General features: G+C 57.0%; 1 protein-coding gene across 3 annotated transcripts in view; it reads left to right on the top strand.

Moving 5' to 3' along the window:
• LIMK2 (LIM domain kinase 2) overlaps window positions 1-16,120 on the top strand; it is a 52,684-nt gene extending 36,564 nt beyond the window's left edge. For all 3 annotated transcript variants that reach the window (XM_065904009.1, XM_065904011.1, XM_065904010.1), the window contains 14 exons: window positions 2,866-3,001; window positions 3,676-3,785; window positions 4,322-4,510; window positions 5,671-5,776; window positions 6,056-6,252; window positions 7,293-7,479; window positions 8,206-8,292; window positions 8,892-9,023; window positions 9,269-9,325; window positions 10,748-10,813; window positions 11,691-11,865; window positions 12,538-12,593; window positions 13,388-13,545; window positions 14,722-16,120. In XM_065904009.1, coding sequence (XP_065760081.1) covers window positions 2,866-3,001; window positions 3,676-3,785; window positions 4,322-4,510; window positions 5,671-5,776; window positions 6,056-6,252; window positions 7,293-7,479; window positions 8,206-8,292; window positions 8,892-9,023; window positions 9,269-9,325; window positions 10,748-10,813; window positions 11,691-11,865; window positions 12,538-12,593; window positions 13,388-13,545; window positions 14,722-14,866 — 1,801 coding nt within the window. In that variant the 3' untranslated portion in view covers window positions 14,867-16,120. The remainder of the gene's footprint in view (window positions 1-2,865; window positions 3,002-3,675; window positions 3,786-4,321; window positions 4,511-5,670; window positions 5,777-6,055; window positions 6,253-7,292; window positions 7,480-8,205; window positions 8,293-8,891; window positions 9,024-9,268; window positions 9,326-10,747; window positions 10,814-11,690; window positions 11,866-12,537; window positions 12,594-13,387; window positions 13,546-14,721) is intronic.
• The last annotated feature ends 966 nt before the right edge of the window (window positions 16,121-17,086 follow it).

Raw genomic sequence — 17,086 nt, 5'->3', positions numbered from 1 at the left:
AGGAAGGCCCTGCCCCTGGTGCTGGCCCCACGCTGGGCATGTCACCACCATCCTCACTGCTAGCCTGGAAATAGGTGATGTTGCCACTTCACAGATGAGGAGCCGCTGGCCCGAGATCAGCCGGGGGCGGGGCGGGGGGAGGTGTGTGGTGCTGAGACTTGAGCCTTGGATCATCCAGGGGAAAGGCTAATCCCCTCAGTTTACAGGTGGGGAGACTGAGCCCAGAGAGGGAGAGGGGCTTGTCCAGAGACACTTTGTTCCTAAGAACCTGAACCCAGGGTCTCCTCCCAACTCAGACCTCGGGTGAAATTGTGCCTTTTACGTTGAGAGGGGCTGGAGCTGCATGCCCAGAACGGGGTCTTCCCCTCCACCTCCTGTAGCTTGTGGTCTACACTGAGCCATTCTGGGCACTTCACATCCATAGTCGCCTACCTGAAATTCAGCATCCAAAGGACAAATGAGAAACACTAAGGGTGGGTTGCTGATGGCAGATGCCCCCTTCTCGGCCTCTCCCCCTGCACTGTTAATCACGCTTTGTTTAGATTTTCTCTTCCTCAACTCATTATAAGCTCTTGGAAGTGGAGGAGGGGACCCTGTATAATCTATTTTATCTGCAGCGCCTACCAGTCTACTACCAAGTTACTCTAAGAACACACTTGCTTTGCCCTTCACAGTTTGCAGAAGACTTTCCTCTTTATTAACTTACTTGTTCATAGTGGCTCTTTGTAGTAGATGCTGTTAGTCACATTTTATCAGTGAGAAAAAGCTAGTAAGAGAAGTTGTCCAAAAACCACCCAGCTGATGGCAGTAAGTGGCCAATATCATGAGTTTCCATTATCATCATCACCCAATAGCAGTGGACACTACAGCATTCCTACAGTGCTAGGCCTTTTATGTAAGCTGTCTGTTTTAAAAAATATTTTTGGCCCTGCCACGCAGCTTGTGGGATTCTAGTTCCCCGACCAGGGATCGAACCTTTGCCCCCTACAGTGGAAGCACAGAGCCCCAACCACTGGACTGCCAGGGAAGTCCCAAACTGCCTGTACTTTAACACGTATTATTTTATCTTCGCAGTGGTCTATCTTACAGATAAGGAAGCTGGGTCAGAGAAGTGAAATAATTTGCCCAAGATGACATAACTAGTAAGCGGCAGGTCAGGATTCAAACCAAGAGCAGCTCCACCCTGCCTCTCAGAAAGCAAGGAAAGTGTGGGTGCCGCGAGGCCTCGACGACAGGAACAGAGTCTGCTAACTAGGAAGAGGGAGGTGGGACAGGCTCACCTGACTGAGAAGCTCTTCGCTCCAGGTGCCAGGGTCAGACGTGAGGATGATCGTGTGTGTGTAGACAGACTCCAGAACACCCCCAGCCTGACCGAGGGTGGAGCTTCACAGCCCAGTGACTGGAGGAGAAGGGAGCTCTGGGGCTCACACGCATGTGTTACATGGTGCGGATGGAGATTTTCTTCCCCTCATTAGTTTATTTTGAAAAATTTCAGATATATAGAAGAGTTGAAAGAACACTCATATATCCTTCACCTAAGATTCATTACTTGTTAAGTTTAAGCCACTTTATATGTCTGTATACCCACATAAACAGTTTTATTTTTAATTACTTATTTACAAGTAAATTGCAAATATCTTGACTCTCCTGATGACTTCACTATTTTTCTTCAACAAATTCTATATAGCCAAAGTATTGTTGTTGCATCTAAAAAATTAACAGTAATTTTACATTATAGTCTAATGTATAGTCAAAATTCAAATTTCCTCAGTTCTAAAAATGTCACTCTTGTTGTCTGTTTTCATTTTCAATCCAAAATCGAATCCAAGGTTTAGGTGTTGCATTTGGGGGTTTCTGAGTCTCTGGGCTTTCCTAATCCCTGTGCCTTAACTTTTTAAAAGAGAAAAAACCAGTTTCTTATAGAACGACCTCCCCTTTCTGGATTTGCCTGATTGTTTCTATTCACTTAGGACTTCCCTGGTGGCTCAGACGGTAAGTGTCTGTCTACAATGCGGGAGATCTGGGTTCGGTCCCTGGGTCGGGAAAATTCCCTGGAGAAGGAAACGGCAACCCACTCCAGTATTCTTGCCGAGAAAATCCCATGGATGGAGGAACTTGGTGCAGGCTACTCTCCATGGGTCGCAAAGAGTCGGGCACGACTGAGCGATTTCTCTTTTCCTTTCCATACACTTAATTTCTTTTTCTCAGGGATGCTCCATCAGTAATGCTGTCGGAGATGGGTAGGTTTTGAAGAGTGGAGGTCACTGAGCTTCTTTGGTTCATTGAGGTATCAGTCTAGACCAGAAGTTCTTAACTGGCACATGAATGGGCTTCAGTCCTGTGACATGTACCCCATACCTAAATTATATGCACATTTTCCTCATACGTGTATTTTTCTGGGAGAGGCCTCTTGTTCAGTCGCTAAGTCATGTCCGGCTCTTTGCAACCCCATGGAGTGCAGCACACCAGGCTTCCCTGCCTTCCACTATCTCCCAGAGTTTGCTCATTTCCATTGAGTTGGTGATGCCATCCAACCATCTCATCCTCTCTGTCACTCCCTTCTCCTCCTGCCCTCAATCTTCTGCAGCATGAAAGTCTTTTCCATTGAGTCGGCTCTTTGCATCAGGTGGCCAAAGTATTGGAGCTTCAGCTTCAGGATGAGTCCTTCCAGTGAATATTCAGGGTTGATTTCCATTAGGATTGACCAATTTGATCTCTTTGCAGTCCAGGGTATTCTGAAGAGTCTTCTCCAACATCACAATTCAAAAGCCAAGAGGTTTCTTGGCTCTTTATCAAATTATCAAATTCTCCAAGGGCTTCAATACCCAAAAAGGTTTAGGGTTCTGTTCTTGCCTTGCTTTTCAGGTGTTCTGAGTGCCAGGATTCCCTCACCAACTGGTACTACGAGAAGGATGGGAAGCTGTACTGCCACAAGGACTACTGGGGGAAGTTTGGGGAGTTCTGCCACGGATGCTCTCTGCTGATGACGGGGCCCGTCATGGTGAGTGCATCCCTCCATCTCTGCCCCCTCTGTTGTCAGAGTTCATTGGCAGTGCCTCCAGTTCCCTGTGGCCATTCACCTGCTGTCTTCCCGTCAACCAAGGCCTCTTCCTTTATTCAATCACTTAACAGATGATTTTTAGGACCTATTAAGTGCCAGATATGATCTGTCTCTCAGAGACTTAACAGTCCAATGTTGGGAGGGGTGGGCAGGCAAGGAGGGGAGACGGTGAGATGGAATGCGGCCCCAGAGGGGAGCATGAGCCTTCCTCCTGGGGACGATGACTTCTGGGGGCCTATGCCCATGGCTGAGACTGAGAGTTTTCTTACAATCTCAGAAATGACAGGGAGGGACTTCCCTGCTGGTCCAGTGGTCAGGACTCATCACTTTCACTGCCAAGGGCCTGGATTCAGTCCCTAGTTGGAGAACTAAGATTCTGCAGGTCACACAGTGTTGACAAAAAGAAAGAAAGAAAGAAATGACAGAGAGGCCCCAATCCAGCCCTTTCTCTGGAAGCGCTGGGATGGGGAGGGCAAAGGTCAGCGATGACTGGGCAGGGATGGTCTGTAGATCCCTGATGGGAGGCCCCTCACCCACCCCTCCCTCCACTCCAGCAACGGTGACAACTCATTTCCTCCCCACGTCTGTCCACCCTTCTCCCCACCTGCCCACAGGTGGCCGGGGAGTACAAGTACCACCCAGAGTGCTTCGCCTGTATGAGCTGCAAGGTGATCATTGAGGATGGGGACGCATACGCCCTGGTGCAGCATGCCACCCTCTACTGGTAAGATGGTGGCCCCATGTCCATCCTTCCTGACAAGGGTGGCAGAGCGAGAGGGGGCAAGTGGCAGTGTGAATTGGGCAGAAGGACTGCTGGGGTCTTAATGCACTGTTTATATTCCTGTCCCAGCGTTGGCTCTTGACCAGCTCTGAAAGCTGTGAGCAAGACAATGGAACATCTTTGCCCCCTGTCCTTACCTACTGGGAGAATAAGCATACTGCTCTGCAGGCCTCCCAGAGGGAGACGATGGCTGGGAGGGGGCTCTCGGAGAAGGAGCCCAGGATGTTAAAGGCAAAGGCCCCTGAGAACTCACTCAGCCCAACTGCCTCAGGCAACATAAAAAGTCAGGCTGAGGCCCAGTTCTTACCCTGAGTCGTGGCAGAGGGAAGAGAACCCAGGCTGCTCCTTCTGAGCAGCCAGCCAGAAACCGGGCAAGGGCGGTGAGTGCTGGTCTGTGCACTCTGTGGCTGGAAGTCGTGTTGTTGCCGGGGCTTCCTGGCGGGGCGCCAGGACCTCAGCCCCGTCCCTCCTCCCCGCAGCGGGAAGTGCCACAACGAGCTGGTGCTGGCACCCATGCTTGAGAGGCTGTCCACGGAGTCCGCCCAGGACCAGCTGCCCTACTCCGTCACACACATCTCCATGCCGGCCACCACCGAAGGCAGGCGGGGCTTCTCCGTGTCTGTGGAGAGTGCCTGCTCCAACTACGCCACCACTGTGCAAGTGAAAGAGTGAGTGCCTGGGGCGGGGCTTCTGGAGCGGAGCACACAGGCAGGCCTCGGAGCCCCCGCGTCTTAGCAGAGACCCCGCATCCACGTCACGTCTCTTCTTCCTGGGCCCACTGTACTGTCACCACGCCTGGGCCCTGGCACTGACTGCCCTTACCCTCCACCGCAGCCGCTTCCCGCCAGATACCTGACACCAGAGCCGCTCACCTTTCACGGGTCAAGTTTCAGATCATGTTTGCTCTTTGAAATTATCTGGCTTGGTTATGTCTGTTTATCATCTGTCCTCCTCACGAGTTCCCTGTGGAACTTAGTCTGGTTCATTGCTGCACACCCAGGGCCTGGAGCAGTGCCTGGCACATAGTGGGTGCACATGGACTGTTTCATTGGTTGAGTGAGTGCATGGAGGAAGGAGGAGAAAGAGGTAAAGACTCCATGCTGTGTCCAGGCCGGCACCCGGATGGGGAGAGGGTCTGTCCATCTAATACTAGTGGTGAGGCACTGTGGCTCCCAGCCCTGTAGATGGTGATCATGTGCTACTGTGTGCTGGGCGCTGGGTGCTCACAGCAGAGGTCGGGGGTCCTGGGGCTGGGAAGTCAGAGGGAGGTGAGGTCTGCTCTAAGCCTGGAGCTGTGTTTAGGACAGAGGTGGGAGTCTGTGGCTGTGTCTGGGGTAGGTTGGGTGGTTGGGAGGAGCCAGAAGGGGCCTGTTAAGTCACAGAGGGCCTGGATCATGAGGACCCATTGGGTCTCTTGAGGCATTTAAGCAACGAGGTGACACGACCACGTGAGCGTTTTAGAAGCATCGCTGCTATGGGAGTGGGACGGGAGAGGGGCAGGCCTAGAGGTGCAGAGACCAGTTAGGAGTCTGATGCACAGTGCAAGAGAGGGGTGTTGGTAACCATGATGATGGAGCATTCTTCGGGACGTGAGGATTGGGGGGCAGCGAGGGAACTCCCGAAGTGGAGAGTGCCGTCTAGGCTTCAGGCTTAGGCCTCTGGGTGAGTGGGGTGCCCTTCACCGAGATGGGGTGGGGCCTCTCCCTGAGTGGCCTGGGCCTGGGGGGCCGGCCGGGGCCCAGGGCCTGGTGAGCCCTGCCTGCACAAGTGAGATGGGTCAGGCCGCCTGAAGATGCCTCTGCCCTGCCTCCTCTGCTGTCTGGCCCAGGGTCAACCGGATGCACATCAGTCCAGACAACCGCAATGCCATCCACCCCGGGGACCGCATCCTGGAGATCAACGGGGCCCCCGTGCGCACGCTCCGCGTGGAGGAGGTACCGTGTGTCCTCGGCGCGGGTGGTGGGCCATGAACAGACCCTTTTTGTCTTGCCACTGAGCCTGTGAGCACTGGTGACCCCCTCTGTCGGCCTGGCTTGTTCCCAGGGCAGCAGGGATGGCTGGCCAGGTGGGGGAACTGCCAGGCTGTGGGCAGAGGGCGCGGTGTGGCCAGTGGCCACCGGAGGCCACCGCGGGCTCTGGTCCTCTGGCCTGACAGTGGGTGGCCCGTGATGGGATGCCCTGCGGGGCCCGCCTCACACTGCTCCCGGCCGCAGGTGGAAGACGCCATCAGCCAGACGAGCCAGACGCTGCAGCTCCTGATCGAGCATGACCCTGTCTCCCAGCGCCTGGACCAGCTGCGGCTGGATGCACGGCTCTCTCCCCGCGCGCAGAATGACAGACGCGCGCACACCCTCAGCCCCCTGGACACCAAGGAGAACCTGGAGGGGACGCTGAGGAGACGCTCCCTGAGGTGCCCCGTCCTGCCCTGGCTCTGTGCTGCCCCACACCCAGCTCTCGGACGAGTGGAGCTGGCTCTCTGAGGCCAGCAGAGTTAGGAAGGGAGCCAGCTACCCAGGGGCAGGCAATGAGGATTGTGCTGACCCAGCACCCCCCGAGGATAACCGTTCATAGCCAGGGCCCATGCGTGGTCTGACCCAGCTGTCTGCCAGCTTTCCCTGGAAACCGGAGTGTAGTTGCTAAGTCATGTCCTACTCTTTGCGACCCCATGGACTGTTCCCTGCCAGGCTCTCCTGTCCATGGGATTGTCCAGGCAAGAATACTGAAGTAGGTTGCCATTTCCTTCTCCAGGAGAAGCCAGAGGGTCAGGCCCTGTCCACTGAACTCTGAGCTGGGCAGGAGGCAGCGGTGCTGGATCCCAAAGGGTAGCAAGGCCTGTGGGGAAAGCGTGGGGTGCTGAGGCTGGACACGGGGCACAGATAAGTGTGGATAAGGACGTTGAAAACCAGAAAGAGATGAATGCACAGGGGGGACCAGAAATCCCTTCTTCAGGAAGTCAGAGTGACAGTCACCAACCATTGGCTGCTCTTTAACAGTGGCTTTTTTGCTGTAAAAATCATACGCATTTATTAAAGTTCAGGAAATGCAGGCAGATACTACAAAGATATCCCATTTGCTCCTGTTTTGGGTGGTACTGTGCTGTTTCTCTAAGCCAGTCAAGGCTTTAAATCAGGCAGACATGGAAGGTGGTAGATTCCCATCAACCCATTGACAGTGTTGCCTGCTGGTGGAGTCTAGTCCTTCACTCCGGGTGAGAGGTGCTCAGGGTTCCCGCCTTGCAGGTGGTTTTCCCATGCTTACACAGACTCCGGATGTCTGCCACCCCCAGAGGACACCTCTGTCTGATGTCAGAGTCCCTTTCCCCCGTCACAGCACCCTGGCTGCAGACATTGGAAAGACTGGGGTGGCCCTGAGGTTCCTGCCTCCAGACTTCCGTTCTGGGTCTCGGAGGCCTGCCCCGTCCCCACCCTCATCCGTCCTCCTCTTCTGCAGGCGCAGTAACAGCATTTCCAAGTCCCCCGGCCCCAGCTCCCCCAAGGAGCCGCTCCTGCTCAGCCGTGACATCAGCCGCTCAGAGTCCCTGCGCTGCTCCAGTAGCTGCTCACAGCAGATCTTTCGGCCCTGCGACCTGATCCACGGCGAGGTCCTGGGGAAGGGCTTCTTCGGGCAGGCCATCAAGGTGAGCGCCGCTCCGCCCTGCTGCCCCCCAGCCCTCCCACCCGCCTCTGGGGATTTCTCATCACCTGCCCTCCCAAGCCACCTGAAGGCAGTGTTGCTCCTGGTGTGAGTTTGGGGGACCTGGAGCCCCGGGTGGGACCAGGTCACCTGTGGCCCTGCCATCTCCGGTCAGTGGGTGTTTCTAGGTGCCCAGAGGCCTCGGTGGGAGTGGCTCCTGCCTCCCTGCTGAACAGTCTCAGGGACTAACCTCTCTCTCTCTCTCTCCTCCTCCTCCTCTGCTGAGAGCTGGGAGGGGGGGTCAGGTAAGCCATGTGTCTCAGCCTTTGGGGCCATGGGGCTGGAGAGCTTCCTCCCAACCCCCCAGCTCCCTGGTGCATGTCTGTGGCACTGACCCTCTTGCCCCCCAGACTCCTGTTCCCCGAGAGACACGCTCCTGGGTCAGATGACCAGAACCCTGCTTGGCTTGGCAGCACCCTTCCCCCCGCTCCCCCATCACGTCCCTTCTGTGGGTTCTCGCCTCTCCTCTGTGCATGCCCAGCTCTCCAGGGAGAAAGGCGTGCTCCCATCTGAGGCCCATGCTGTGTGTTCTGCACTTGATCTGTCAGTCTGATCCGGCCGATGACTTCAGTGTGTCCTCCAGGGGATGGGATGGCCAGCAACAGATCTGCGCACAGCTCCCTGGGAGGGCCTCTGTTCTCTGCGCCAGTGACAGTCGCCCTCCTTTTAGGTGACGCACAAAGCCACAGGCAAAGTGATGGTCATGAAGGAGCTGATCCGGTGTGATGAGGAGACGCAGAAGACGTTTCTAACTGAGGTAGGAAGTGGGGTGGTGGCTAGGAGTTTGTGTCACTGTTGAAAGAGGGAAATTGATATTAGAGAATGACTTCAATCCCAGCTTTCGGCACCAAAAAAAAAAAAGGTTTGAAGAGGAAGCTTAGTTTGGAGTCATCACTTTCTTAAGGCAGAACAGACCATTAGAGGAATGTCCCTGCCCCCCGTGTAAATGACGGCACATTATTTGTACGAAAAACACTGAGGACAGCACGAGCCAGTACATACGGAGCTCGTGGAGTGTGGGGTGAGCACAGACGCTTTAGAGCAGCTCGACGCCGCACACTCCGCCGGGCGATCCTGGCGCCTTGGTGTCCTTGCCCGCTGCCCCACAGCGTGCTGCCCTCCTGGTCTCCACCTCGCGCTGGGGCCCTGCCTCTCCAGTTCCCCAGATGTAGCTCCTAGAAAGGCAGGGTCCCAAGCACGATGCCTGGGAGGCTGTCCCCATCCCCGTGGGTGTTTCTTCCCCAGCACCCGAGACAGAAGCGGGGAGACACGGGGCACGTGTGTCACGCTGACTCCCCAGAGGGAAGGGGTGCGGAAGCAACCGGGCCCCGCCCTCGTGGCCTCCCCGCCCTGCAGGTGAAGGTGATGCGCAGCCTGGACCACCCCAACGTGCTCAAGTTCATCGGCGTGCTGTACAAGGACAAGAAGCTGAACCTGCTGACGGAGTACATCGAGGGGGGCACGCTGAAGGACTTCCTGCGCAGCGCGGTGAGCCCAGCACCCCAGAGCCCCCGAGAGCCTTGGGGCTCATCAGGGGGGCCCCTGTGTCACCACTGCCCTGGAGCCACAGTGGTCAGTCAGAGAGACCCGCTGCCTTGCCTGCAAGGGGCCATGGTGGGTGGCACTGGGCACAGGCAGGGAGGGTTTACTGTGGATCACGCAGACCCACGGGGCCTGGACCACCAGTAAAACAAGGCCCAGCGGCCTCTGACGGGACTTCCTCCATCCTGCAGGACCCGTTCCCCTGGCAGCAGAAGGTCAGGTTTGCCAAAGGCATCGCCTCTGGAATGGTGAGTCCTGCCGACAGCCAGCAGAGTGGGTCTGGGAGAAGCTTGGATAGGCATCTGCTGAGGCCAGCGCGTGGCTGCTTAGTAAGGGTTAGCAGTGACGAGAGAGGGGCTGACATCGAGGAGGCCAGAAGGAAAAGGCAGGCACGCACCGTCTTGGGGGCAGGCAGCGCAGGAGAGGTGTGGGCTCCCCCTGAGGACAGGGCGGCAGGCAGGTTGGAGCATGTGAGCAGTCCAGGAGCCCAAGGGAGGGAACCGGTGTTGCGGGTGGGTAGGGGGTCCTTCCACTCCTACTGAGGAAGGGAAGGGAAAGGAAGTGACTCCTGCGTGATGACAAGAGCCAGAGGCGGAGGCCTGGATGGGGAAATAGCAAATACAGACTAGTTTGGACACATGAGAGTAGGAAGAGGGAGAGGTTAAAGTCAGAGCGCTGAGATAAGAAGATGTGGTACATACACACAGTGGAGTATGACTCAGCTACGAAAAGGATGAAATAGGGCCATTCGCCACTGTGGACGGACCTAGAGACTGTCACACTGCGTGAAGTAAGTGAGACACAGAAAGACAAACACACGACCCCGCTTCTCTGTGGGGTGTAAAAAAGCGGTGCAGATGAACCTGTGCACAGAAGGGAAGCAGAGCCACAGAGGGGGAAAACAAGCTCGTGGCTGTCACGGGGGACGCGGGGAGGGATAAATTGGGAGGTTGAAACCAACATATGTACACTACTCTATGTAAAATGGGTCACTATTAAGAACGCACTGAATAGTACAGGGAAGTCTCCTCAGTACTCTGTAATGACCTATACGGGAAAAGAATCTACAAAAGAGTGGATATATGTATATGTGTAATTGATTCACTCTGCAATACACCTGAAGCTAACACAGCATTATAGATCAGCTACACGCCAATAAATTTTTTTTTTTTTAAAGTGAGAGTGCTGAATGCTAACCATTAGACCACAGGGAAAGTGTGGACAGAGAGGGAAGTATGTGTTGGAAGCACAGATCCAGCTGGGCCAGGAGGTGGCCACTTCCCCTTTCCCAGCAGGAAGGATCCAGGGTGGCTAAAGCCAGAGGCTGGGTGGGGGTGGCCTAGATCTGAGTAAAGTAGGTAGGGGCAGGGGGAGTTCACCGGGGCCCGGGGAGTCGGGAACTTGAGGACAGAGCAGCCCCTGGGTTGGGATCAGTGAACAGAGGCTGCTGGGCAGGAGATGGCGGCAGGGAGAGGGGAAGCCGTCGGCTTCTGTTCACACTGGGACGAGGAGTGACGGCAGGAGGGCCCTGGAGTCCAGGTTGGGTTCTGAAGCTGGCATGGGGGGTGGGGGTGTCCTGGGGGAACAGCGGGTTTTAGGCCCCTGAGGCTCAGAGTCAGCTTCCAGCCGATTGACTGGCGGTGGGCCTCAGCTCCTACCTCTGGTTCCAGGCCTATTTGCATTCCATGTGTATCATCCACCGGGATCTGAACTCGCACAACTGCCTCATCAAGCTGGTACGTGCCCCCAGGGCGGCCCTCCTGGCTCCCTTGTTGCCAGCAGGACTGCCTGGCCCCTCTGACTTTGGACCAGAAGTATTGCCTCGGGCTCCTGTCTTTTGGGGGATCCCTGCACACGACAGACAAACCCCACCTCCTCCCAGTAGCAGCCTTTGAAATCCTGTGGTTGGAAGGGACTTAAAGTTCCTCAGCTGTTTGTAGAGCCCCATCACTTTTCCTGTTTTTGCCCAGTGTTGGGGAAGACAGCTCCCCAAGGGACCCATTTTGCAGTTGTGGCACCTGAAGCCTCAGCCCGAGGCCACAGAGCCACCAAATTCACAGGGGCGGGTCTGGGGCAGCCTCCGTTTCCCCGGGTGGTCACCTCTGGTTGTTACAGTGTTACTCCCGTTGACTTGCAGTGTGGCTTCCTGGGTGTCCACTCACTGGCCCTGGCCATGCCCTCTGGACTCACACCAAACAGTCTTAATCCCTTTTCCACATGACTGCCTTGTAGCTATTTGAAGAGCTTATCTCCCCTTCGCCCCCCACCCCCACGGAAGGCCTGTATCTTGTCTTTTTCTGTCTTATCCTGGTTCCAGCTTTAAATCTTTCTGAGAACAAGGCAGGATGAGAAAAAAAAGCAAAACAAAAGAAATCCTCTGTCCTGCCTCTTGAGTTCCACTCTCCAAGTCCCAGACTCCAGGGCCTCTGCTGAGAACACCCTTTGGGTCTGGGGGTGTCTGCCCTGCAGAGCACGCAGACTGAGAAAACACCACGCCCCGTATATCAAGACACCCCTTGGTCATACGCCTCTTCTCTCCTTCTCTTGGGACTGTCCCATCCCCGCCCCGTCGTCCCCCGCCCCCCAGGGCTGACCTGACCCTTGTGCTCTCAGGACAAGACCGTGGTGGTGGCTGACTTCGGGCTGTCACGGCTCATAGTCGAGGAGAGAAAGAAGCCCCCCATGGAGAAGGCCACCGCCAAGAAGCGTACCTTACGCAAGAGCGACCGCAAGAAGCGCTACACGGTGGTGGGGAACCCCTACTGGATGGCCCCCGAGATGCTGAACGGTCAGCCCTGCTGCCCTGGAGGGGAGGTGGGGCGAGTCTCGCAGCAGAGCCCCAGGGTGGGTAGACCAGGTACCTGAAGCCGGGGATGCAGTTTTCATCTCGTGCCAGACTGGACCTTGAAGACGCCTTCCTGAGAGCAGCCCTGCAGGCTGGCTGGTGCCCCGTCCTGGGCCCATGCTGAGGTCTGACCGCGGCTCCTGTGCCCCAAGGGGTAGCTGAGCACTCAGGCGCTTTACTGCCTGTGCTCTCTCTGTGCTGGGAACTGAAGTGTGCTGCCCCCTCGTGGCTGAGGCGCAAACCAGCCAGAGATGCTGGCCGGGACTCCTGAGCCCGCCAGGGCCGTGAGACCGCAGAAGTGGCCCACTGCAACTGTTTCTGAGGCCTTCAGCGCAGAGAGCACACAGGAGGCAGTGTCAGAGTCCAGGCGCGCCCTGGCCCAGTTCTCTCACTGTCCCATGCGGCCTCACCCTGGGCAGTGTTGTATCATGGGCTCTCTCTGAGGCTGCCTGAGGAGCGGTGGTTTTCAGACGGGCCCATCCCCGCAGCCTTAGGGGCCCCCCCACAGAACCTCTCCTGGCCCTGGCTCTTGGCTCTGACCTGACCTGGCTGCAGACTCAGTGCAGAGCAGAGACAGGACCAGACCTAACAGCCTGCTCTCCCGTGTTTCCAAAGGAAAGAGCTACGACGAGACAGTGGACGTCTTCTCTTTTGGGATCGTCCTCTGTGAGGTGAGCCCCAGCGCGGAGGCCAGGCCTGAGGCAGCAGACCTGGCAGCCCGGCCCCCAAGTCAGAACAGGGGCTCCTCCTCCTAGGATGAGTAGTGCCACAGAGTCAGCAGGAGCAGAGGGCCGTGTCGGTTATCACGGGTCTGTGGACACATTGGAGTCTCGCTGTTTTCAAAATATCGTTCACTCTAACGGAAATCAGTTGAGCATCTACTGTTTGCAGAGCCCTGAGCTGGCGCCAGAGGGCTTCAGACATGAATCAGGTTCAGTGCCTCCCTTCTCGGGGCCCGAACTCCAGCAGGAGACTTGGGCAGAAGGGGAGTAAGTGGGGCGGGGTGGGGCCGTGTGGAAGCCGCCCCTCCAGAGGCCGGCTGGGGCTCCTCCAGACCCTCAGTGAGCAGACTCTGTCAGGAGACAAGCCTGCATTAGCAAGATATGGAGAGACGGAGGGTGCAGCCCTCTCAGCTCGTTTTTTACCTCCTTCCTCTTCTGTTTATCTGACTGCGTCTGGCCTTAGTTATGGCACGCAGTCTTCCCTTGAGTCGCAGCTCTAGAGCGCAGGCTCAGTGGTTGCAGCTCACGGGCTTGGTTGCCCCGCAGCATGTGGGATCTTAGTTCCCTAACCAGAATTGAACCTGCGTCCCTGCATTGCCAGACGGATTCTCAACCACTGGAGCACCAGGGAAGCCCCCCTGCCTCCCGATTCTGACCATCCCTCCTGTCCTGTCCCCACACCAGCACCCCCCTCCCCCACCACGTGGCTGCACCGTCCCTGACCACTGTCTTTCCACCTGCAGATAATCGGGCAGGTGTATGCAGATCCTGACTGCCTGCCCCGAACACTGGACTTCGGCCTCAACGTGAAGCTCTTTTGGGAGAAGTTTGTGCCTACAGACTGCCCCCCAGCCTTCTTCCCCCTGGCCGCCATCTGCTGCAGACTGGAGCCTGAGAGCAGGTTGGAGTCCACTCCCCTCGCCCAGCCCGTCCTCAGCCATCGCCACGCCATTCCCAGGCACGGGGGTGCAAAAGCCTTGAGCTCGAGGACGTGGCCATCAACCACAGAGGCCACCTGACGACCCCGACGTGTCAGCTGGCAGGGAGGAAGACAGGGGTGCTGTAGCAAGTGACCCAGAAGCAGCGTTAAACCTTAACAGCAGGAAATTCACCCCAACCTGGATACCATGTAAACCTGTATGCCATGCTAACAGTGCCTTCAAGTTTCCGTATTCCCACGTCCATGTCCAGACACATTTTTTTATAGAGTTTTCGTAAATAGAGAAAAGTTTGACATTTTGCTCTGCATTTTTGTCACTACCCAGTATTCCAGGTTATCATTTCTGTTGACTGTGAAATTCACTAGGAGACTCTGTAGGAACAGACACGTGTAGGTGCTCAGGTTTTTCCAGCTTCTTCTTACAATAGGTATTACAATGAGCATCTTTATGCATTAGCCAATTTTTTCCTTTAAAGAAATCTTTTAAAAATTCTCTTTAGTATATGAGAACATGTATTTAATATGTGAGAAAGTGACAGATGCTATGGAAAAAGGACTCAAGCCAAGCAAAAAGGGTTGTTCAAGGTATAAGTTACCATCTTTAAGATGGTGCTCAGAGTAGGTCTTGCCAAGAAGGCGACAAGATGTTTAAGCAAACCGAGAAAGAGATGGGGGAGTGGACCTGAGCTGTCTCCAGGGCAGTAGGAGCCAGGCATTCGCTCTCTCCTTGGGGTGAGCTGCCAAGTCTGTGAGAAGCCCCTCCCGGGGCAGATCCCGTCCATGTGGAAACGACTTTCAGTCTCAGGACTGAAAGGATCTTTAAAAGGGCACTTAGTCCAAACCCACCTGTGATGATTGCATTTTCTGAGACCTAGAAGGGGCTTTTCTTCTGGACTTCGTTTTCAAGCCGCCCCTTTGAGCCAGACCCACCTCTCCCTGTGTTATCACCTCTCATCTTTGCAACGGCCTGTGCAGTCATATGACCTTGTTTCCTACCAAGGCACACCAAGGTTAAGGGCTTGCCCAAGGTCAGACACCCAGAAAGTGGTGGAGCCCCAAGCCCGGGGGGGCCTTCTGTGCCACCTCACTGCCCGCCCCCACCCCTGTGACTCACCTGTCTCCTCCTCCTCTTTCTAGACCGGCATTCTCCAAGCTGGAGGACTGCTTTGAGGCACTGTCCCTATACCTGGGGGAGCTGGGCATCCCTCTGCCCACAGAGCTGGAGGAGCTGGACCACACCGTGAGCGTGCAGTACGGCCTGATCCGGGACTCACCTCCCTAGCCCTGGCCCAACCCCCTTCCGGGGGGCATCCCCCAGCCAGCATCGCCCCCTCTGTGCCCATCCCTGCTGCGGGCAGGGCCGGCCAGGCCTCACAGGGATCGGCAGCTCATTCAGAAGCAGGACTGGCCATCCTCCTACGTCCCCAGAGGCAAGCGGGCACAGCACCGGGAAATGTCCCCGCGGGTCCTGGAGCCCGGTTACTTTCTGTAAATCCAACACTCGCCTGGAAGCTGTGAAGAAAACAAGCAAAGCCTGGTCCCTGAGCCAGGAGGAGTCTGTTACTCGTGACCACTCGGGAGCCCCCTGGCAGTGGATTCCCGGAGGCCCTTGCTGACACTAACCAGCACACCCTGGACCTGCTGGGCAGGCTCCCGGGTGCACCGCCGGCAGCCCTGACGCCTCTGGTTCCGCCTGTGCAGGAGGACTTCTCGTGGAGTGTGGCAGAGAGTGCGGCCCTCCGAGGACGGGAAGTGACTGCGGTGCTCCCCGGCCTTGGCGCGTCCCGCCTCCCCTGGGCAGCGTTGAGGGGGTGGGCTGTAAAGCGTCTCCTGGTCGGTTTGTGGTGGGTCCGGCCAGGAGTCAGGAGCAGGGCTGGTTTCTGTTCGCCTCCTGGGCCCCGGGGCCACATTGAGGGGGAGCCTCCACTGTGTTCTCACACTGAGCTCCAGACTGGCGGGGTGTGCGCACCCGTCCCGCCAGCGGCAAGCGCAGGCGGCGGCCAGGCTGAAGGCAGAGGCCCCGCCCTCTCGAAAGCCCTGCTGTCCTGGCTGCTGTCATTTGCGCGCTCACGTGCGCTTCACCCAGGAGCCCGGGATTGTGCCAGGCAGGCTCTGGAGGACGCTGGCTAGTGGCAGGCCCAGCGTGTGGAGTGTGGGGTGACCTTGCACCATATTTAACAAGTGAGGAGTGGGTTTGGGACCTTACTGCGGCGTGTGTGGTTGTGCTGGGGGCAGGGGCGGCTGGGTGACGCGGGAGAAGGCGGTTGCTGTTCAGACTGTCTTGGTGGTGTACCTGTGGGGGTGATACGTGAAACGTTGTACATAGACCTGATGAGCTGCGGGACTAGGTGTTGCCTCTGGCCAGTCTCCTTGCTGTCGCGGCCCTGCCTAGGTGTGGAGTGTGCGGGCTCTCGCCCTGGGCTCCCGGCAGCAGGGAGTGCTGCTGGTGCTGCCTCGGCGGTCCCCGCAGGAGTGGGGGGTGGTGGGCCCAAGCCGGGCCGTGGAGCAGACCAAATAAATTAAGCAGTTAACATGACTGATGGTGCGGAGAGTGAGAATGTGACTTGCGGCCTGGTCCAGGGAGACGCACGTGGAGGGTGCACTGGCCACTCTGAGGCCCCGGCCTCGTGACCCCACAGCAGGGGTTCGTGTGCTCTGACCCCACCTCTGCACAGACACCAGCCTGCTCCAGGGGACGTGTGCAGCCCACCCTCCACCGTCCCGGAGTCCTCTCTGCAGGGCCGGGTGCCACCTTAACGGAGGAAGGAAATGTGTGCTGGCCACCCCTGCCCCTGGTGTGTCCTTCCAAGAGCTCGAGAGGAGACCTGTTTCTTGTGTCTGCACACGGGGCCTGTGGGGTGCCGGCTGGGCCAGGTGATGTGATCTGGCTCGCGAGATCCTGGGCACAGCACAAGTCCACAGACCCAAAGGTGGCTTCTCCCGAAGCTGGCTGGAGTCAGGGCTGAGATCTGGTTCCTGGAAAAACGCGCTAGGGTGCCCCTTGCTGGCAGCCATATAGAGGTGACTAGATACAGGCAGAGGTCACCCTGGGTGTCCTGAGGCTGAGAACCTGTTGCGAAATCCTTGCTAAAAAGCTCCAAAAAACTGCCATTGGTAGCTTCTGCTGGAGCCCTAGGAGTCACCCTGCGAGGACCTCCCTCGGCCAGAGCAGCTCCTGGGAGCCCATCCCCCCTCTGCACACCCATCCCCCCACCCTGTCTCCAGCCCCTCCCTAACCTCTAAAGAATGCTGGGGGGAGAGGGTCTGCAGTGACTGGCTGCCCTCTGCCAAGCTGCACAGCCTCCCTGCAGCTTCGACCCGAGAGGCTCTCCTGGTGACGACGCTCCAGTTACTGACCACCCGGCCGCTGCCCCTGGTGTGGGCCGAAGGGGAGGACAGACAGCAGAGCTCGCCCGCAGGTGCTGACAAGGTAACCAGACACTTCCCGGCTTTGAGGAGGAGTGTCCTGACACCCCACAAAAACTTGGCAATAGGGATTTTT

The sequence above is a fragment of the Muntiacus reevesi genome, chromosome 13 (assembly GCF_963930625.1).
Source record: "Muntiacus reevesi chromosome 13, mMunRee1.1, whole genome shotgun sequence".
Classification (NCBI taxonomy): Eukaryota; Metazoa; Chordata; class Mammalia; order Artiodactyla; family Cervidae; genus Muntiacus; species Muntiacus reevesi.
The sequence above is the reverse complement of the archived record's forward strand: the minus strand, read 5'-3'. Positions and strand labels throughout refer to the sequence as shown.